Consider the following 22,886-nt stretch of genomic DNA (forward strand, 5'->3'; position numbering starts at 1 on the left):
TTTCCCAGAATTAACAATCTTACATACCTGGTTAGAGTGCAATCTAGCCAAACTGCTACTTCAAAGTACAGATACTCAGATGCACAGCCTCTCATTCTGACTCAAACTACACAATCAACTCTTAACTCATACAAAATGTGCCACCTCTTTCTTAAATTTCCTTTACTTCTCAATTTTAAAACATTAACTGTCCCATTTTAAAATGATCAATTCAGCTTCAAGTCTGAGACGATACCTTCTCCACAGCACGAAGCCAACAATTACACCACTACAATTAACAGAAAGACCAAGCACGCTCTCCTACTCCTCCACTGATTCTGAATATATTAAATTCCTGATAAACTTAACATTCAAATGCAAGATATTCAAATAAACATGAAGTCTTCACAACCTCTGAAAATCAAAATGCAACTTGTGCACTACCAAGCTCAAATAATACTTCAATGAAAGACATTTCTGGCAAACTCGAGCAATGCAGGAATTTGCAAAATTGCAAACCATTAAAATATACTATGAAAAGCCAAGTGAATTATTTAAGAATCCTCAATAAATGTTGCTGGAAATAGATAACATTATTTACAACAAATTATGTACATTATCAAAGAACAAATCATAATTTTATGGTGCTGTCTTTAAAATATTAAATTTGTGAGACAAAGTATGATATTATCCAAATCTAATTTATGAAGGATGAAGAGGTTTCCAAAAAGAAAATTCAGTGAACTAGATCAATTGGTGAAATATTTACTCAACTATTATGCAACACATTCTATTGGTATCAAGAACACTTACAAGATCTACAAAAGTTCGAAGTAAATTTATTATTAAAGTACATATAAGTCACTGCATACCATGCTGAGACACATTTTCTTGTGGCCATTCACAGCAGATACAAAGAAACACCATAGAATCAGTAAAAAACTGTACACAAGATAGACAAACAAACCATGCAAATGCAAAAGAAATATAATAAAAAAATAATAAATTATCAAGCGCATGAGATGAAGAGTCCTTGAAACTGAGTCCATAGGGCATGGGAACAGTTCAGTACTGCAGTGAGTGAAGTTACCCCTCTGGTTCACAAGCATGATGGTTAAGGGACAATAACTATTCCTGAACCTGGTGGTGTGGGTCTTGAGGGTTCTGTAACTCTTTCCTGATGATAGCAGCAAGCAAAGTGCAGGGCCTGAATGATGGAGTCTGCAATGATGGATGCTACTTGCCTGCAACACCGTTCTTTGGGGAGGACATTAATTATGATGGGCTAGGCTATATCCACTACTTTCTGTAGGCATTTCCATTCAAGGGCATTGGTGTTTCCATACTAGGCAGTGATGCAACCAGTCAGTTACCCAACATATCTACAAAAGTTTGTCAAAGTTTTAGATGACATTCCAAATCTTGGCAAACTTGTAAGAAAGTAGAGATACTTCTGTGACTTCTTCATAATGGCACCTATGTGCTGGACCCAGGACAAATCCTCTGAAATAATAACACCAAGCAACTTGAAGTTGTTGACCTTCTCTGCCTCTGATCACCCGATGAAGACTGGTGCATGAACCTCTGATTTTCTACTACTTGAGTAAATAATCGGCTCTTTGGTCTTGTTGGCATTGAGTTAGAGGCGCCACTCAGGCAGATTTTCAAACTGCCTCCTATATTGCTGATTCATCGCCACCTTTGATTTGGCCAATGACAGTGGTAAGTAAGGCAGCTGGGAGCTGAGCACATAGCCCTGTGGTTCACCTGTACTGATGGTGATTGTTGAGATGTTGTTGCCAATCCAAACTGACTTGAGGTTTGAAATTAAGGAAATCAAGGATCCAGTTCCACAAGAAGGTATAGGCCTAGGTCTTGGAGCTTATTAATCCATTTTTCATTCATATCACTCTGATAATGAAATTCTATCCAAATTTCTGGAGTCTAATGCTGACTCTATTTGCAGCCAGTAGCTTCCATCTCTTCTAGAAGACGAAATCTTTATTTACCCTACCAGACCACTGCATAATTTTAAAGAGTACTGATTTGCCATCAGATCAATCTTTTACAGACCAGATGTTTTAAGCAAGTGAGATTACAATCAGATTTCAATACTTCAAAGCAGTATAACAAAATTTCTTCAAGCACCAACATGTGCATATAACTTCACATAGGCAAATAACTAAATATTGCTCGATTTAAAACACACCACAGACAAGACATATGTCAAGGAAGCTCCAGCAGTTAACAATAAGAGATCATTTCTTCAGATATGAAGTACACAGCAGGGTACTTCTTCTGCAACATCACAACTGTATGGCACACCTTTGATCTTCAAACTTTAAATTTATGTTATCTATGAAAATTTTCTGCTTTACTTAAAGTTGTAACTTCTCCAGTTGTGAGAACAAAAACATCTTCAATACACTGTTGATCAAATTTCTCTCATATCAATGGATCAAGCATTCAGCCCAGACCATTCAATTCAATTAAATTTTAGTCAAGGTAATTCTGCAGACTTCTTCTCCAGTGTAGCTTAGCTTCATTGAATGGAATAGCAATGACATGACTGGAGGCATGCAGGTGAAAGGGCAGGGATGGCACTTTTGGACCCATAACAAGTTGTTTAAGTACTGATAGAAGATAAAAACATCAATGGTTGCCACTTATCGCCACATTCCAGTGACCATCTCTGGAAGTGCATCAGCTGTCTGAAGTATTAGCAATGTCTTCTTCATCTCCACCCACTTAACCACCCAAACACCACCAAACATTATAAAGCGAGCTCTAGCATCCAAAGAAAAGACATTTTTAAATTTTACCTACAAACAGCAAAGGTCAATGAAGCTACGATTAGGTAGTGGGGAAAAGTTCGAGTGATTAAAACCCTGGAATAAAATTACATTTGGGGGGGGGGAAAAAAAAGTTGGTTAACTCAAAACAAACTTGTTCAAGTATTAAGACTGATGTCAGAATACTGAAACACTCAGGAAACATGAATGATTAACAATTGTTTTTGAACTAAAGTACAAAATTGGATCACACCTATTTTTAAATGCTAAGCAGGACACAATTTCAAAGTAGGTAAAAACATAAGTAGTGAGGAGAGAGGCAGACTTCAGTAATTCATTTGTGAAATGATTAGAATCATTGGAGCTGCAAATTAACACACTGATGTACTAGTAATGCAATTTGAACAAGTGAAAGCTTAAATAGTTAATCTTTTTAAAAAGATACATGTATAGACTTATCACAAATAAACTAATTTTACAGTGAAATTAGGAAAAACTAGAACGGTTCTTAATGAAATTGAAATATTTAAATTGAGATATAATTTTGGCATTTTGGAGGGGGAGGGAGAGGAGCCAGATGTCTTGGTATATATTGGTCCAATGAAAAGCAAAGAGGTCCTGAAAGAGAATTTAGAGACATGGCAGAAAGCTGAGAAGCAGGATCTCCCGGGTAGTAATTTCTGGATTGCTGCCTGTGCCACACCAGTGAGGCTAGAAACAGGATGATTTGACAGATTAACGCGTGGCTGAGAAGCTGGTGCAGTGGGCAGGGCTTCAAATTCTAGGATCATTGGGATCTCTTCTAGGGGAGGCATGACCTGCACAAGAGGGACAGGTTGCACCTGAATCTAAGGGGGTCCAATATTCTCACGAGCAGGTTTGTTAGAGCTATTGGGGAGGGTTTAAACTAATTGACGGGGGATGGAAACTGGAGTGAAGGAACCCAGGATGGATGGTTTAAAAAAAAAGATGGCTTGCAGACAACTGTCTGGAAGGTCAGGCAGATGATAGGAGGGATGCAGAAACGGTGGTAAATACAGTACTCAAAGTGTTATATTTCAATGCACGGAGTACAAAAAATAAGGTAGACGATCTTGTTGCACTATTACAGATTGCCAGGTATGATGTTTTGGTAATCACTGAATCGTGGTTGAAGGATGGTTGTAGTTGGGAGCAGAATGTCCAAGATTATACTTTTATCAGAAGGAGAGAAAGGTAGGCAGAGGTGGCATGGCTCTGCTGGTAAACAACAGCATCAAATCAGAAGAAAGATCAGATCGAAATATGTTGAATCCTTCTGGGCCAAGTTAACAGTAGAAGGACCTGATGGCAGTTATATACAGGTCTCCCAACAGTAACTGAGACGTGGGCCACAGACTACAACCGGAAATAGAAAAGGCAGATACAGGCCTCCCAACAGTAGCTGGGACTTGGAACACAGATTACATCGGGAAACAGAAAAGGAGTATCAAAAGAGCAATGTTATGATAGTCATGGGAGATTTCAACGTGCACATCAATTGGGAAAATCAGATTGGTAGTGGATCTCAAGAGAGTTGGTTGAACTACCCTCACCTTGTTTAGCCCACTTACTGAAGCGACTGACCAGGGTGTGGCTGCTGTCATATGCAAACAGCTGCCTGGATACAAGCCAAGTATCTGGTGGGAATCAAAGTTGCTCCAGAATGGACACAAGCCCCTTGAACAGATATGCTACTCCTCCCTGGGCATCCCATTCATGGAAGTATACACTGCATTAATTCCCCCGCCAACAAATGTTAGGAACAGTTTATGGTACTATAGAAGCACACATAGTGTTACAATTTGTTCTGTGTTTCATTTCAATACATAATTTGTTACTCAGCTAAATGGTAGTTTGTCTTTTTATAAAATATTGTTTTAAATATATCCATGAAACTTCAACAGCTACTTAACAGGGCCAAAATATACTGGTTCTATGGGTCCACATTAGCTGGAATCCACTGTATATACAAAGTTGCCACGCAATGCAATTTGATATTCTGCAAACAAACTAAGTTGTTGATTACTGCTTCCAATCCCATTAATTTTCCAAACACGATGAAGTGACTCAAGCGTCTCCAGGAAAACTTAGCCATTAATAGCTGGTACCAGCTATTAATGGGAAGAGGCAACTGAAGTCTACAAAACATTAAGCAGCATAATTCATAAAGAAATAGTCAGAAAATGATCTTTGGTGTTTGAACAAATGGAACCAGTCTCCACAAAGAAGTGTAGCACATTGATAGCCCTAGTTTTCATTCCCCCTCCTAACTAGATTAGGTGTTCCATTCTTTACTGATATTGCAGAAATAGTTTAAACTTACCCACTGTGCTCAAATTCAACTAGATAGCCTAAATGCTAATGTTTCTCATTAATTCTAGTTAAGTAAATAAATGGAACTCATTTATAGGATTATTATAAATATGTCAATCTCATTAACAGATTCACTATTTTTGGGAGGCATGTTTGCATAAGTGTCTAAGCTGCATCTCAACATGGATAAAAATTATAAAAGTCTAAATACAAAATATGCTTATAATTAAAACAGGCTGTATTTATGTGTCATTTTATTTAAAATCTAGGATTTCCATACGTTTTGCTAAACTATGCAGGGGGAAAAATGAAATGGAAGGATTCACCAAATAAACTGGCTTTTAAGTAGATTAAAACATTTAGCAATTATTTTATAATTTCAACAAGAATGGGCTCAAGAATGCACATGAAAAATTACTTCCAGAGAATAAAGGACTTAAGTATTTTAAAATATATTTTAGTTGCAGGTCAACTTGTGCAAATGATACAAAAAAATTATATCAATGTATTTAATATATTATGCCAGGATTTTAATTCTATTCTCATTAATCATGAATAGGAAAATATGTTAAGGCAAATTACCATACAATGCTTTGAAGAAAATGCATCAAGTCATTTTTATTTTAAAAATAAACAGAATAGGCTTTCCAACTTCCAGATTTCATAATGCAAGTAAATTACTTTTGAACTTGTGTGAAGAGTTACTGTGGTCAAAAAGGCCAATTTTCAAAATTTGATAGAATCCTACTCAAAAATCTGAATAGTCATTAGGAATTTGCTCCATCCAGTATGGTCACCAGCAAGTCCAAAAGAACTAACTTACCTGGATACATACCTGAATTTTCCCCTTAGTGTAAAAATAAAACAAAACTTCGAAGAAAAAAGTTAAGCAAGGGAACTTTTGAATTGGGACATGATCTACGTTTAGAACTAAATGGTAATTTATACAAAACAAATCACACTGTCTCAATTATTGCTCAATAACCTGCAATACAAGATTTCAAGCAACAACATCCAAGCTCAAATTAAGGAATAGGTAAAAGAGCACTATGCAGACTGGCTGATAAGTGCACTTGTTTGTTTATTTTTCACTGGTGTAAGACCACGTTGCCGGCCTAAATCCAGTGTTAGTGCAATGCCTTTGGTTTATGTGCTGCTACTCTTGTCCAACTTGATTCACCTTATCAGGGCGAGCAGGTTGTCAAGAAGTTTGATGACATGCTCAGCGCAGGCGTTGCGGTAGATCGGAGACCCGCTGGGTGTGAATCCAACCACGAACCCTCCGGCCTTTGCCTCCTCCAGGTCAGTAGGCCAGCGAGCCCGCTTCACAACTCCAAGTATGGTGTAAACACACAAGCTGATCTGTCAAAATAAGGTAAAAAGCAGAGATGAAGAAAACTCTGGCAAAAACTGAATTGACCTTTACCAGTAGTACCTGTGGCTCAATACCTCCAGGTTACTACATTGATAAATCCTGATTGCAACTATTGCAATAGTTAGGGACAAGATGCTTCAAGATGGAATACTGTGCATTGAAAACGCTGGCAACGTGCATGAAAGTACAAAGAATATCCAAACGTAATACCGCACACAGGCACTCTGCAGAATTTCTACATACCAAGCAGACACTTTTTTAATTTTGGAGACAAAATAGCAGATACACAATTAAATCTCACCACCTTCTGATACCTTGTCTTTACCAGAAAACAAAACTACAAAGCTCTTTCTACAAACAATGTAGAATCAATGGACAAATCAGGTTTGACCTCTGACCTCTAAAATATCTGACCGACCTTTCACCTCTACAATATCTGACCAGACCCTTCAGACTACTAACAGCAGAAAAACAATTTTCAGAAGGAAGTCTTTCTCTTTTCAACATTTCCATCACAAAAGGCACAATTGTGGCAACTGGCCAATAACATCTGAAGGAAATGCAACAATCATTAACTGGCTTCAGTATCTTATTACAATTCCGAATCATAGAAGCTACTCCACAACATCCCAACAGAGCATATTCTGTCCACCATAATGAAACAATGCCACAAACAAATGAAGCACTTTCTAAAACAATGTTTTTCACTGACACATAATAAATATTAGACAACCATTTTGCCTGAATTCATACCCCACTTACAAGTCACCACGCCACGATCATTTTATTTCATGTCTTGGCAATTTAAAAAGCCATTTCATAAGCTCTTTAAATATTTCCCTCCCAACTTAAAGAAAAAGCACCTTACAGTTCTGGAGTTATTTTTTTGTAATATTTTGTTCAGATATACTGGTTGAAGTCTTCACCATGGACAGTGAACAGCAGGCCTTGATATTTTCCATTACCATCCCTTAAGATGGATTCCTTTGTTAAATGGCTTCTAAATTTAGGATTGAATAAAAGATAATTTTTGATGAAATGAACCATAACATCTACATGTTAGCAGGAGAGAGATTAGTGGAGTCTTAAAACTAAAATGGTTCTCCAGTTGTTCCAAAATCGACAGCTGTCAGTTTGATGATATTGAATTAAGCATTTCCAGATAGAATCCACGCAAATAACTGTAGTTCCTTTGCAATTATTTAACAATAAACATGCACGTACCCTAGATCTATTGATGCCTGCAGGATCCTCTCGAATTGGATCATCGGGAGTGACATCTGCACCAATGTATGAAAGAAACATCGCTGGATCTGACAGCACACTGCAACACAAAGTAATCCTTAAGTGTATTATACCAAAGCAAGATAACAGCCTCAAGTCACACTCATTGGTTATCTTGTGCTTGAAGCTCAAGTCACTAAATTGCTGAAATTGGCTTCAAATAGAAATCTCACTTTTCAGACTAATTTTTCAAGTTTGCTCTTAATAATATTAAGTTCTTAAAATTTAACGATTAGGAGACAAAATCAGGTCAGAATCAGGTTTAATATCACTGGCATATGCCGTGATTTTTTTTGTTAAAGGGTCCTCATCTAAGTGAATACAACCATCTTTCACATCTCCAACAAAATATAAAGAAAAATAAAGATTTCAATCAGAAAATTACCAACTCTACTTGAGACTTCCTTTGTATTAACCTCTTGAATACACCGTCTAGACTACATCTAGCTGTTCATGATGCATTCCAAATTAGTGCCAACATGAATTCACTTTCCCATGGCTTCTCTTTCCTTGCCTCAAATATTTCAAAAATTTGAGAGTTTTAAATCACTACCCAATTATATTTGTACGCTTATTTCTTAAAAGGTTGCCAGCATCCTTATTATGCATCTAGGTCACAATATTAAACATGTCATCTTATTTAATCTCAAATGCTCAAGTTCAACTAAATAGTCAATGACTTGACTTCTTATAGTTATAAATATTCATAAAGATGTATTAAAGTAACTATACAAAATAGTCAGATACTCAAAAATATACCTTTGCATTTCCTCAGACAACCAAAGGTTAGTGACAGGGGCCATGAGCTCCTCCAGGAAAGCTTTCTGTCGTTCATAATTCTTGAATTGATTGCTCAGAAGAACTAACGATTCCATTAAAGCACACTTCTCTAACTGTGTAAGTTGCCTTTCATCTTGTTGTAGACGTTTGACATGGGCATAGAACATTTCAAAGACTGGCTAAATATAAACAAAAGATTTAGATACAACTTTTACAATTCAGATGCAAAATAATAAATCCTATTGCATAGAATATGAACAGCTTTTCATTACCTCATTATTTTCCACTGCAATCCATTAAAGATTTATTGTAACACCGGAGGCCATCATTCAGCCCATCAGTTCCGGGCTGGCACACGTTGGTTTGATTTCCCCCTTCCTCATTCTCTCCTCCAGCTTATTTTTCCTCATTTGCCCACCAATTATTCTCTTACTCTTATTCTTTTGACAATTTTGGACTGCATACTGCCCTATGTCAATTAACCTACCAGCATGTCTTTGCAACATGCAAGGAAACATTCAGAGCACCTGCAGGAAATCAATTTGGTCAGAAAGAAACTCCAGAGAATCAACAGTGGAGGGTCAGTGAGCTCAGGGTCAGACCAAGTCTCTGAGGCAAGTAACAGAAAATACTGAAAAATTCTAAGCAGATCAGGCAGCAACTGTGAGAAGATAAACAACTGACCTTTCATCAGAACTGCGAAACACACAATAGTTGTCAGTCGGAAAGAAGACTAAACTTAAAGAGCTCAATGACAACAGTCATCAGCACATTAACTCCTTTCACTGATCCAAGGTTTAATGAAAATGTTGTGGAACCTGCCTGGCAGACCAGAAGCACACAAGCAGGACAAGAAAAGCCAAGTCAATGAAACACTGTAGAAAAAAAAAACTAAACAGGCCTGGAATCATCCAAGAGAGACAAACAGTTAATTTTTCTGATTAGAAGCCTTTCAACAGACCAGAAACAGAAACAAGCTAGCCTAGGTAGTAGCAGAGGGAGGGTGAGGCAACAGGGGAACAAATAGAATTGCTCCAATAAAATGAAGTCACTCGTCAATTTTCTTCTTTCTACATTGAAGTGTTGGTTATGAACCTCACAGGTTGAAACAGCATTAAATTACCCATCCCCAATTGCACTTCTCAAATTTCCAGCTAATACAGTTCATAGATTTGGAAGACACATATTTGCTGCCCAAGGAGTCTTGGTGGGCAGCTGCAGTGCATCTTACAGAAACCAGATTTTTCCTACTATGCAGTAGTGGTGGATGCAGTGAATGGTTGTCGGATCAGATTAAGCTACCATAACTGTGTAACTTGTTGCTAATGTGGTTCTGGCATTTTAAGGTATATCCAGCAGGACAAGCTATGCACAGGAAAAGAAAGATGACAGGTTAAGTACAAAATGATATTTATTGCAGAGAGGAAGAAATCTGATGTTACCTAAAGTTGGAGAATTCAATAGTAGGCTGCAATATACCCAAAAAGATAATGGGCTATTGTTACTTCAGTTTGCATTTTGAATTGTTGCAACAGTGCAGGAAGCTACAAGGACAGATTAATCAGAATGAAATTATGGATTGAAGTGGCAGGATGCTCAAAGTAATTTCTGAAGATGACTGCAGCTGTTTCAGAAAGTGATCACTTTGCATTTGGTCTCTCCAGAGTGGAAAAGGAAACATGGTACTACAATTAATGTACATGCTGGAATGGAAGTGCAACTTAATCACCATCTTAGCTGGAAAGATTGTTTGGGTCCAGAATAGTGGGAAGGGAGGGGGGAGGGGAAGAAGTGAAGGACAGGTGGTGAATCTCCTGTGGTTTCAGGGGAAAGTGCCACGCATGGGGAATGATAGAATGAGACAGAAGTGCAAAGAGTCACTTTGGACGTAATCTTTTAAATGCTGGGAAGAGAGAGAAGGGGAAAGGAACATGTTTGCTGGTAAGGAATCCTGATGGATCCGGTGAAAATTACAATGGACACTTTATAATGAAAGGACAATGGCAACAACTGCTGCATAAACATAAAGAAAGTCAAAGTCACAGAGCACAGAAAAAGGCCCTTTGGCCCATCTAGACCACACAAACTATTGTCTAGACCCTTCGCTCTGCATTTGGTCCATACCCCTCCAATTCATGTACTGAAACTTCTCTAAATGATGCAATTGAACATGTCTCCACTACTTCTGCTAGTAGCTCATTCCACACTCACACCCCTTTCGCCTTTAACCTATGACCACTAGTTCTAATCACACTCAACCTCAGTGAAAAAAGCTTGCTTACATTTACCCTATTTCCTTCATAATTTTGTACACTTCTATCCTATCTCCATCGAGTCTGTTCCACCATGGCTGATTTATTTTCCCTCTCAGCAACACACACAAAATGCTGGAGTAACTCAGCAGGCCAGTGGCGCAGTGACAGCAGCACCAGACTCTAGAACGGAGGTTCCTGGGTTCGAATCCAGTTGGGCCGTTCCCATGTACACTTTCTATCCATGCCAGGTTGAGTGCAAGCTTGCAAATCGACCTCGTAAAATAAAGAAAAATACTGCAAAAACATCTGTGTGAGGAGTGGAACGCCACACAGTCTTTCGTTCCGCACCTTGTAAGCATGAAAATGCCCGACACTGGCCTCTCAGGCCTGAGTCAACATCATCATCATCAGCAGGCCAGGCAGTCGCTATGGAAAAAAAGAGTGCAATCAACGTTTCGTCGATTACGATTGGTCTGCTGTATTCCTCCAGCATTTTGTGTGTATTACTTGGATTTCCAGCCTCTGTAGATTTTCTTCTGTTTGTGATTCCATCCCTCTTAACCTCATAACCTTTGCCACTCATACTAATCAAGCACCCATCAACCTCTGCTTTAAATACATTCAGTGGCTTGGACTCCATGGTGTCCATGGCAATGAATTCCACAGAAAAAACAATCTGCTGGTTAAAGAAATTCCTCCTCATCTCTGTTCTGAAGAAACATCCTTCTATTCTGAGATTGTGCCCTCTGGTCCTAGACTCTTCCACTATTGGGAACATGCAGAATCAGAATCGGGTTTAACATCACGAGTATCCATCGTGAAATTAGTCCCTCATGCTCTTCATGTCCACTTTATCTCAGACTTTCAATATTTGGTAGATTTCTCTGAGATCCCTCCTCATTCTTATCCAGCAAGTAAAGGCACAAAGCCATCAAATACCCATCACAGATTAACCCTTTCATTCTTGTGATCACTCTCCTCTGGACTCTCTCCAATTCCAGCATATCCTTTCTTAGATAAGGAGACCAAAACTGCTCACATTACGTCGAGTGCAATCTGACCAATATCTTATAAAGCCTCAGCAATTACACCCTTGCTTTTATATTCTAGTCCTCTTGAAATGAGTGCTGACATTTCATTTTCATTCCTTACTATCGCATCAACCTGCATCTCATCCTTGGTCAAATTAAAAATCTAACATAGCAAAAGTGTCAGACATTTTAAATTCCAAGCCCTTGTACTAACTATGTTCTTACTCAACACTGGCACATTTATTGATCCAGATAAGCTTTCTTTGAAAAGATAACACCAGCACCCCATCGTGTCCTGTGGGTCAAAGAAATGGTAATGAACTAAATATTTTGTGCTGGTCTTCACCTATTCAGTACTTTCTCAATAGACACATTCACATAATGTAGCATGGAGGGAGCCTATTCAGGCCATTATATTCAAAGAACTTCAGAAGTGATGTCATTTTCCAGTTCCATGGAACATGGAGGTTACAGCACATTCAAGTTAGTGTGGGTTTCCCCTTCTGCCATTCTTTCTGACAGTGAATTTCAGATCCTCACCACACTTTAGATATAAATTGCCCAAACCAGAGTTATTTAGACTGGATTTGTCAGTAACTTTGTAATGCATCTTGTGTATTGGCTTCAGAAGACAATGTTTCAATGCAACCTTCACAGTAAGCAAATGTAATACCTGTTGCAGAAAACAACAACTTTCTGGAACTTACCATAATCAGTTCTGGGTGATCTCGACACATCTTCAGTATAGAAGAACAAGCATGGCGACGAACATTTTTCACCGCTCTAGTCCTTGGAGCCTGCAACCCCAATAGGTGGACATTACAAGTATAGACCTGCTAGCAAATGCTAAACAATTTTTTTTTTGCTTATAACAAGGGAAGTTGTCCTACCTGGCTTTCTTCAACCACTTCAAAAGTAGCAGATGCAAAGAGCTAAAAACAAATGACAATTATATTTACTTGCCAAGTGAATATGGTGCGGAATTTAATTCAACAGTTGATGAAAATTATCTGGACTAATGCTAAATACTTATTTAAAAATCCATAAACATACAAAAAAAAATTAATCACTTGAGAAGAATGTTTGGTGAGGAACCTGGGGAAATTAATGAAACAAATTTGAAGATTCAAACTGGCTATGAAATTGCATTAACTGGACACCTTATTACAAACAACGCCCAATATCAATGGAGGGATGCATTCCTAGATCATCCATAAATCACATTTTCTATTAATATTAAGTTGTCATCTGTGCATGAAGCAAGAAATGAGTTGAAACAAAAAACCTATCAACTCATTTCATGTTTCTTCTCCCCCAACCCACGCCAATACAAATTTTGTAGATGAATTTTATTCCACTTCAAATTTTGGGGTGGTGATTTGTGAAAGCTCTAAAGCAAGAATATCCATAACCAAAATGACACATGCAAGGTCTGCCTATACAATTATATAATTGAGAATATATTAAAATAATTGAAGAATACAACAGTTCATCTTCCAAAACAGATTAAAACCCGGAATAATCATTTCAGAGTCTTAATTGATCATACAACATCAAATACTACAGACAAATTCTGATCTCTCAAGTGTCTGAATCTCTGGAGAGCAATGTTAATATATTATTCACTTTGCTTCAGTCAGAGGTATTTAACTCAATAACTTTATCCTGCGACAGGAAAGGAAATCATTAAGCTTAAGGTATAAAACACAACCACTTAATTTCATTAAGGTCGGATTTTCAAACTAATACATCAAATTTCCTTGGATTCAAAAAGGGATTAGATATATAGGGAATTGTTTTGAAGGAGGTATATTAATGTCATTTGATCAATTAAAGAATAAATATAAAGTATCAAATAACACTTTATTTTGTTACTTTCAATTAAGGGCTTATTTAAGAGAAAAATTAGGTCAAACAATGTTATTGCCGAAACCTAATGAAATAGAAATTTTAATTCAAAAAGGAAATATTAAAAAATTTATATCTTGTATGTATAATTTGATTCAAAAACAGGCAATTAAACAAGGAATCCATAAGTCAAGACAAAAATGGGAAAGTGATTTGAATATTAAAATTGAAGGAACAAATTGGTCAAGACTATGTCTTGATAGTATGACAAATACAATAAATGTTCGGTTAAGATTAGTGCAGTATAATTTTCTACATCAACTATATATTACACCACAAAAAATAAATAAATTAAATCCAAACTTATCGGATCAGTGTTTCCGATGTAACCAGGAAACTGGTACTTTTTTACATTCTACATGGTCTTGTTCTAAAATTCAACCTTTTTGGACAAATTTAAGACTCTTACTGGAACAAATTACAGGAACACAATTTCCTCATAACCCAATATTACTCTTATTAGGTAATATTGAAGGGATAAAACCAAAACTCAAACTAAATAAATACCAGAAAGAATTTATAAAAATTGCACTGGCAGTAGCCAAAAAAGCTATTGCAGTTACTTGGAAATCGGATACATATTTAAGTATAGACTCTTGGAAGAAAGAAATCTATGGTTGTATTCCATTAGAAAAAACTACTTACAATTTAAGAGATAAATATGAAACATTTCTGAAAATTTGGAGCCCTTATTTACAAAAGACAGGATTAAATCTATAGATGCTCTGAAGATGAAACAATTGGTCATTTGGGGAAAGAAATAAATATACATATTAAAGTTTTTATGAATTCCATAGAGCATGTGGAGATTTTCCAACAACCAGACAATCTTTCTTTCTTTCTTTTTTTTTCTCTTTCTCTTTTTTTTTCTATAGGGCAGTTGGGGGGAGGGGTTAAGGGGAGGGGGGAAGGGTTATATACATTTTTTTTCATACTTCATTTTGTAACTACTTAAAAATGCAATAAAAAAAGTTTTAAAAAAATAATAATAATACATCAAGTTTCCCATTCCCATTCTGATATGTCTAGCCATGGCCTCCTCTATTGTCAAAATGAATCCAAACTCAGGTTGGAGGAACAACACCTTATATACCGGCTGGGTAGCCTCCAACCTGATGGCATGAACATTGACTTCTCTAACTTCCGTTAATGCCCCTCCTCCCCTTCTTACCCCATCCCTGACATATTTAGTTGTTTGCCTGTTCTCCATCTCCCTCTGGTGCTTCCCCCCCCCCCTCCTTTCTTTCTCCTGAGGCCTCTCGTCCTATGATCCTTTCCCTTCTCCAGCTCTGTATCACTTTCGCCAATCACCTTTCCAGCTCTTAGCTTCATCCCACCCCCTCCAGTCTACTCCTATCATTTTGCATTTTCCCCTCCCCCCTCTACTTTCAAATCTCATACTATCTTTCCTTTCAGTTAGTCCTGACAAAGGGTTACGGCCCAAAACGTCGACATCACTTCTCCCTATAGATGCTGCCTAGCCTGCTGTGTTCTACCAGCATTTTGTGTGTGTTGTTGTTTACATCAAATTTCATATAGTACTGCATTCCTACTAAATGATGGATATTTTGAAAGCACAGGGTTTAGGTCCATTTCCATCTCACTAGAATTACAGGATCTGAGTTCAAGAGGATGACTAATCATGGAAAATGAAGCTCTGTCTGGTGGCTTGTGATAGATCAACAGATTGAGCAGCTTGCCACGCACTGTTCCTGATGCTAACGTGTCCAGAAGAGAGGCGTCCAGAGTTGTTGGAGCCACTTCCTACAGTTACAGAATCAACTCCTACAACCATCACAGAGACAGCTCTCAGAGGACCTGTCCTGGGTCCGGCTCACAAATGCAATTACAAAACAAGCACAGCAGCACCTCTACTTCCTTTGGAGTAAACAAAGATTCAGCATGACATCTAAAACTTTGTCAAAACTTCTATAGATGCATGGTGGAAAGTATATTGACCAGCTGCATCACAGCCTGGTATGGAAACAAAAAGTAGTGGATATGGCCCAGTATGGCCCAGTCCATCACAGATAAAGTCCTCCCCACCATTGAGCACATATACACAAAAACACTGTCACAGGAAAGCAGCATCCATTATCAGGGACCCCCACTGTCCAGGACATAGGGAAGGTGGTTCAAAAGCCTCAGTACTCACACCACCAGGTTCAGGAACAGTTACTACCCCTCAACCATCTGGCTCTTGAACCAAAGGACTCACTTGCTCTATTATTGAAATATTCCCACAACCAATGGACTCACTTCCAAGGACTCTTCTTCTCATGTTCTCAATATTTATTGCTTATTTATTATTATTTCTTATTTTGTATTTGCACATTTTTGTCTTCTGAATTCTGGTTGAACATCCCATTTGAGCAGTCTGTTATTCTTTAGATTTATTGAGTATGCCCACAGGAAAATGAAACTCTGGGTTCTATATAGTGAGTTAAATGTATTTTGATAATAAAATATACTTTGAACTTTGAACCATAGCCTTTCATCCCCCTCCCAACCATGTACGTATCCAAACTTCTTTTAAGGTTTACAATCAAACCCACAACTGTTGGAAGTCTGTTCTACACTCTTACAATTTTAGAGGATCTGTCATGCATCCAGCAGGTGAGTGCATTTGCAAACAAAGCACAGCAGGCCTGCTACATTTTTTTTTTAAGAAGTTTGCAAAGATTTGACATGTCACCTAAAACTGTGACAAACTTCTATAGGTGTGCAGAGGAGAGTATACTAACTAGTTGCATCACAGCCTGGCATAGAAACCATGCTCTTGGACAGAAAATGCTACAAAAAGTAGTGAATACAACCCAGTCCATCATGGGTAAAGCCCTCCCCACTATGAGCAGATCTACAAGGAGCCTTATCACTGGAAAGCAGCATCCATCATCATGGATCCCTACCATCCAGGTCAAGCTCTCTTCTCACTGCTACCATTAGGAAGAATGTATAGGAGCTTCAATTCACACCACCAAGTTCAGTAACAGTTATAACACCACAACCATCAGGCTCTTGAACCAGTGGGGATTACTTCAAATCACCCCAACAATGAGCTGTTCCAACAACCTATGGTCTCACTTTTAAGGAGTCTTTATCTCATGTTCATGATTTTTTTTCTATTTGTACAGTTTGTTTTCTCTTGCACTTTGGCTGTTTTTCCATCTTGTGTGTGGTCTTTTATTGTTTCTATTGAGTTTCTTTGTATTTACTGTGAATGCCCACAAGACAATAAATCTCAGGGTTGTATATGGTGGCATCTGTAGTTTGATAATAAATTTACTTCAAACATTTTTTGAACTTTGAAACTATGCTTCAGCAATCCAATTGGAAGTCTCTGCAGCAGATTCCAAAGACTCATCATCAGAAAAAGTTTCACCTAATTAGTTTTAAAAGGTCAACATTCTGTCAAGATTTGCAAGATTCTTAAATAATCTAATCAAGCCCCTCCATCTTCTAAACTCAAGCAAATACAAATTTTCCATCATAAGATAATTTCTCCCAGTTCAAAATGTTTGTCCAATAATTTTTGAATTCCATCCAATTCATTTCCTTCTCTAAATAAGGAGACTACTGTACGACTTACTCCAGATGACTTATTTAACTCTGTATGCAATTACATTATCTCCTTTTCTTCTATTTGATTCCCTTTGCATTAAGCAATAACACTGTCAGCTTTCCTCGCTGTTTTCAATAGCCAGATACTAACATTATGCTCATCATGTTATTATAACTTCCTAAGCCCCTGTATCTCCCTATTTAGCTGGCATGCATCTTTTTCACTTGAGGAAAATTTCTCACATTTTACTCAATTTGCCAAATCTTTGCCCATTGATTTAACCCATCTCTTTCTTTTTGTAGTCTTATCTTATTCCCTTTGTTTAGCAGATTTATTTGAGCATCTTCCAGTTTTTCAAGCCACACCACCCAGCAACCTCTGATTTAACCCAAGTCTAATCATGGGACAATTTACAATGGTCAATTAACCTACTAACCAGTACGTCCTTAGACTGTGGGAGGAACCAAAGTACCCAGAGAAAACACAAGGTCAAAGGAAGAACATACAAACTCCTTACAGGCAGTGGCAGGAATTGAACCCAGGGTTGCTGGTACTATAAAGCATTGTTAGCCACTATGCTACCAATTTAGCAAGCACATCTCCAGTGTTTTCATTTACATACGTTAGACAGCATTAAATCATACTGCAATTCTACCTCACCAGTTGTTAAACTTTTGTCACCCAGAAAGAAAACTAATTATGCTAACTCTTTTGTTCTTGCCAGCCGCTCTTCTATCTATACGAATAAATTACCTCCAATACTACAGTCTTACTTTCTGCAATAACCTTTGATACAGCAGTATATTAATGCACTCTGGAAATCCAAGTACAACACAACCACCTGTTAACCATTATCCAAACTGTTTGTTACTAATTCAAAGTGGTCATGCATCATTTCCTGTTCACAAGGCCATGGTGACATTGCATATCCATGCTGAGTTTATGTAAATACCCTGCAATCATGACTTTAAATAGATACAAGCTGGTGCTGTGTTGTTTAACTCCCCCTTTTTTTGAAATTAAGTTTCTTTATTGTTTTCCAAACTAATTGAACCTTCCCCAAATCAAGGGAATGTAGGAAAATTTGAGCCAATACATCACTATATACTTATTTTAAGATCTTAGGACAAAGTCTGTCACAACACTCATCAGTCAGCAGCTCTAAGAATTTACTCAGTACTGCTCCCCTAGTGATTGCAGATTTTCTTGAGCTGTTCCCTTCCTTCAAATACCCTACTTACAGCCATTCCTATGACATTAATTGCTGCCTCTGCAGTAAAGACGGAAAGGAAAATACCATTTAATTAATTGGCCATCCTCATTTTCCCCATTGTTAATGAAATCAAATGCCATCACATTGTAAAATAAGAATGCAGACATTTTTTTTACCTGAGAGCACAGGATCAAAATAGAACACTGAAACCTCCAAATGTTCGGCTTTGTTATCCACTCATCTTCACCATTCAGTAGCACAACAAATATTCTAATTCCAAATACACCCTTTACCATTTTCACAACTTCATCCAAATTATGCTTCCTACTACCATTTTAGTAGAATGATGCTTCCAGATGAAGCCAAATAAATCACTTTTTTTAAAAAAAAACACCAATCAGACCACTGAGTTTCCTCAGGGTTCCCAACACATGAAGCAATAGTGTTCACCATCTACTGATCAGGATGCCTTCCAGTTATTAACTTTCATACTGTGCTCACTATGTTTTTTTAAAAAAATTAGCTTACATTAAAACAGACACGTAAATATACCTTTTCAAGAACTTGTGGCAGAACCGTGGCATCGTGGAGAAGGAAGGGAGAAAGTGTGGACACAGCTGTCAGGATGCAAGACAGGATGAGGGGGTCATGGGTCTGATAACTTAAAACAGCTTTCAGAAGTTCTATCCCATCTGCCACTGGAAGTTGCTGCAAAAACAATAAGTTTGGTTTCCAATTTATGTCACACAAGCATAATGCATCGATTTGAGTTTATTAAATTGCAAAGTTATGTTTAGAATCAGGACTATTTTATGAAGAATCAAAATTGCAATTCACAACTGAACAGTTTCAATATGTTTCCACAAATATTTTCTTTGATTGTATTTTCAAACTCTTAACTGAGTCCTCCTCGCTTTCCATACTTAGTTGATTCACTCCTCTGCTATGGTAAAAATGTTGTGCACGGTGCAAAGGGTTGAAGCAGAAATCTCAGAAAAACGGACAGCCTACAGACTTCCGGAGGTCATCACATATAATGCTCCTGAGAAGTTCTCCAAGATCTAAGTATAAAACTAAAAACAAGACCCAAATACCTAGAATTAATCAACCACTGGATTCTAAAACAGGATTTTTTTTTTTATGAAGCCTTAAGGTGAAAATTAAAATTGTGAAATAGACACAACTACAGGATGGAACATGACCTAGATGACATGGGGACAATTTCCCTTTTTAAACATACTCTCAGCTTCACTTAGTGGTAATAATATATTGGGAAGTTAGCTCACCATTAGAAATAAATTCATTGTAAGCATCCCCAAATGGTATCCAGCATCTCAACAGTAAGTAGAAGAGCTGGCTGTTGATACACCAGTAAGAGATAATTTGAGGCACTATTAAAAACAGAACTCAACCATGGACAGTTCCAAACCCAGCTGCAAAAGGAGAAGGATCGGGCATGTGGTGAGCAACCACATCTCATAAAAACCCAGAACTGCAGAAACACCAACAGAAGCTCCAAAGACTTCATCCCTGGGAGACAACACACACAAAATGTTGGTGGAACACAGCAGGCCAGGCAGCATTTATAGGAAGAAGTACAGTCAACGTTTTGGCCCAAGGCCCTTCATCAGGACTGTATCCCTGGGAGACGATGGGTTACACCTGTGGATAATTTGAAAGACTGGACCAGGACAGCCTATGCCCCAGTAAGGATGATGGGCTTAAAAAAATTAATTATAAAAATGGAAAATGCTGGAAATACTCAGTGGGCAACATCTGTGGAGAGAGCACAATTAACAATTAGTGTCCAGGACTCTTTATGAAAAGAAAATCAGTTACAATGGTCATGTCAGGTGAAAGATCCCAAAACTGAAACACTAACTGCATCTCTTACCACAAATGCTGCTGAGTATTCCCAGCATTTGCTGCTTTTTAGATTTTTTATCTTAATTTTCATATTCACAAGTTGAGTTTAATGTAGTGATGAAGCCTAGTAATGCAACCCATACGGAGAGCAAGGCGCTTGTACAAAAAAAAAATCAGGAGCCATGACGGACTTAGAACCAAGAACTACACAACTGGCCACGTGAAAAATAGATGAAATTGTGGCAACTAATATCCAGCTTCACAGGGATGAAAATGACCTAATTTAATAATACTTGAACTGGACTGTCAACATGGTTTCACTAAAGAAGTGAAGGAATAAAGAGGAGATGGGCCCTGTACACTGGATTTAGTTCCTTACCAAACTCTGGAACAGCACTAGAAAGATCCTGAGATTGCACAAGAAACCAAATGTGTGAACAGCGGTCCAGCATCTGGAACTCAAAACAAGGTGCAACCCTAAGTTAGACTGAGACAGATTAGCTCCCGCTTTGATAGGTAGCACAATATACAAGCTGTTGATGCCTGTATTTTGCTATTAAAAATCTGAATAAAGCCTTACAGGAGTTGTCATTAGCCACCCTACGTTTCCCAAAATTCACACGTGATCAATAACATATGCGAAGAATTTTAAAAAGTGTTGACAACCCAGGAATAGAGAGGAAGTGGAAATTTTGAAAAACGAAAAGCAATCTCATTGATATGTAGTTTTTTCTCTCCTTGTACAATCTCAAGTAAAGGATCGCAATCTCAGGATACAAGATCAGCCATGAGTGGAGATCATGTAAATCTATTCAATCTCTACCAAACAAGGCTGTGAATACTCAGCTCTTGAGTAATCATAAGACAATTTTTATTTCGGCACCAAACTGATCAGAAGATAAAAGGTATAGGACAAGAGAGTGCAATCATTGCAGAAGTTTAGCTATACTCGAACGGACACTGGAGGGCTAAAGCCGCCTTAAGACATATTTGTGCTATCATTTCTCAAGTTCTTTTATTTGACTCAATGATGGTTACCTCCATTTGGGAGAAAAAAGTTTGCTCATGTGGGCACTAGCTGGCAGCTGGATGAAGAGCCTATCGAAAATCTGTTTCCTTCCCTCATCATTCACACAAACCTCAGGTTCCATTGTTCGGAAAAGCTGGCTCATCACACTCTCCATGAAGAAGGTCAATGCATCCCACTGCACAAAAGATGGCGAAAATATCGAACAAAGTCCTTTGCCGGTCTTAGCTGCACAAAATAATACAAAATACGACACTGACACATTCGCTTATGAATACATCTACATCAAAAATAGCAACCCAAATGTCAAGTTCCACCACCATTTGCTAAGAAAATTTTAAAAAAGATATGGACACCTTGGAGGGGTAAACGCAAGTTACTCCTCAGTATTTCCATGTTATTTTCCCTCTTGTGACTGGGGACATAAGTTTTTGGTAGTGTTGTCAAAGATCATTTGAACAGACTGCAATGCATTTTCTAAGTGGTGCGCATCAACTAATTTGCCCTCATGATGAAGAAAATACATACTTAGGTGATTGATGGGACAATAATCAAGTAGCCTGGTTCAAGTAGAATATTACATCATGCTCCCTATTTCCTTGGTGTGCCTGAAGGTGAATAACTTACTGCAGAATACTGATCATCTGAGCTGCACTCAGGGCCACAGCATTTATCTGACTGGACCAGCTCAGTTTAGAACAAAAGAGAATACTTACTAAAGGATCCTATCCTATGAATCAACATAAAATTTAAGTGAAATCAGAGTATGAAAATCTAATCATCATATTTAACTTTTCCAGTACTTTATTTAAAACCAGAAAAGGGAGACTTTTCTAGTACTTTCTAGTAATATGGAGAAATAGTAGCACAGCAATTAATGTAATGCTTCAATAGTGCCAGTAATTGGAAGATCTTGCTGCTGTTTGTAAGGAGCTTGTAAATTTTCCCTATGACTGTAGACTCCTCCAGGTGCTCTAGTTCCTTCCCACATTCCAAAGCCCCATGGGTTAGGATTAGTAAATTGTGGAACTTCTCTGTCGGCGCCAAAATCATGGTGACATTTGTGAGCTGCCCCCAGCTCATCGTCTGACTGTTGGACATTGACACGAGGACACATTTTACTGTATGTTTTGAAGTACATATACAAAATAAAGCTAATCTTTAATCTTAAAATTTCTTTAATTTTAATAAAAATAGCAAACAACATACAGAGTCATTATAACAATTAACTTACAATTTCTAACTACTCCCAGTTCTTAACTAATAATCAGAACAATAAACAATCCAAAGAACGAAAGAATTCTTAAATCATCTTACACATAGTTGGACCAACATCAATGAGTGCTGTAAGCTGATACTGCAATGCCTCTGAAGCCATGTTGAATCCAGTCATTGGTGCTAAACGGCAAGAGAGTCTAATGGTTTCTCCTTGTTGTGCTCTGAATGCTGCAAAACACAAGTTTCTCCACATAAAACATTT

The 22,886-nt window shown here is 37.7% G+C and overlaps 1 protein-coding gene across 1 annotated transcript in view; it reads right to left on the reverse strand.

The window, feature by feature from the left end:
• Window positions 1-22,886, reverse strand: part of LOC132402722 (exportin-5) — a 114,568-nt gene that overhangs the window by 34,526 nt on the left and 57,156 nt on the right. Inside the window, exons 13-20 of the mRNA XM_059985688.1 lie at window positions 22,724-22,852; window positions 21,519-21,634; window positions 19,066-19,221; window positions 12,721-12,762; window positions 12,538-12,627; window positions 8,524-8,723; window positions 7,705-7,804; window positions 6,286-6,467 (exon numbers count right to left, since the gene is read on the reverse strand). Of these exons, the coding sequence (XP_059841671.1) occupies window positions 6,286-6,467; window positions 7,705-7,804; window positions 8,524-8,723; window positions 12,538-12,627; window positions 12,721-12,762; window positions 19,066-19,221; window positions 21,519-21,634; window positions 22,724-22,852 (1,015 nt within the window). The remainder of the gene's footprint in view (window positions 1-6,285; window positions 6,468-7,704; window positions 7,805-8,523; window positions 8,724-12,537; window positions 12,628-12,720; window positions 12,763-19,065; window positions 19,222-21,518; window positions 21,635-22,723; window positions 22,853-22,886) is intronic.

The sequence above is a fragment of the Hypanus sabinus genome, chromosome 12 (assembly GCF_030144855.1).
Source record: "Hypanus sabinus isolate sHypSab1 chromosome 12, sHypSab1.hap1, whole genome shotgun sequence".
Taxonomy (NCBI): Eukaryota; Metazoa; Chordata; class Chondrichthyes; order Myliobatiformes; family Dasyatidae; genus Hypanus; species Hypanus sabinus.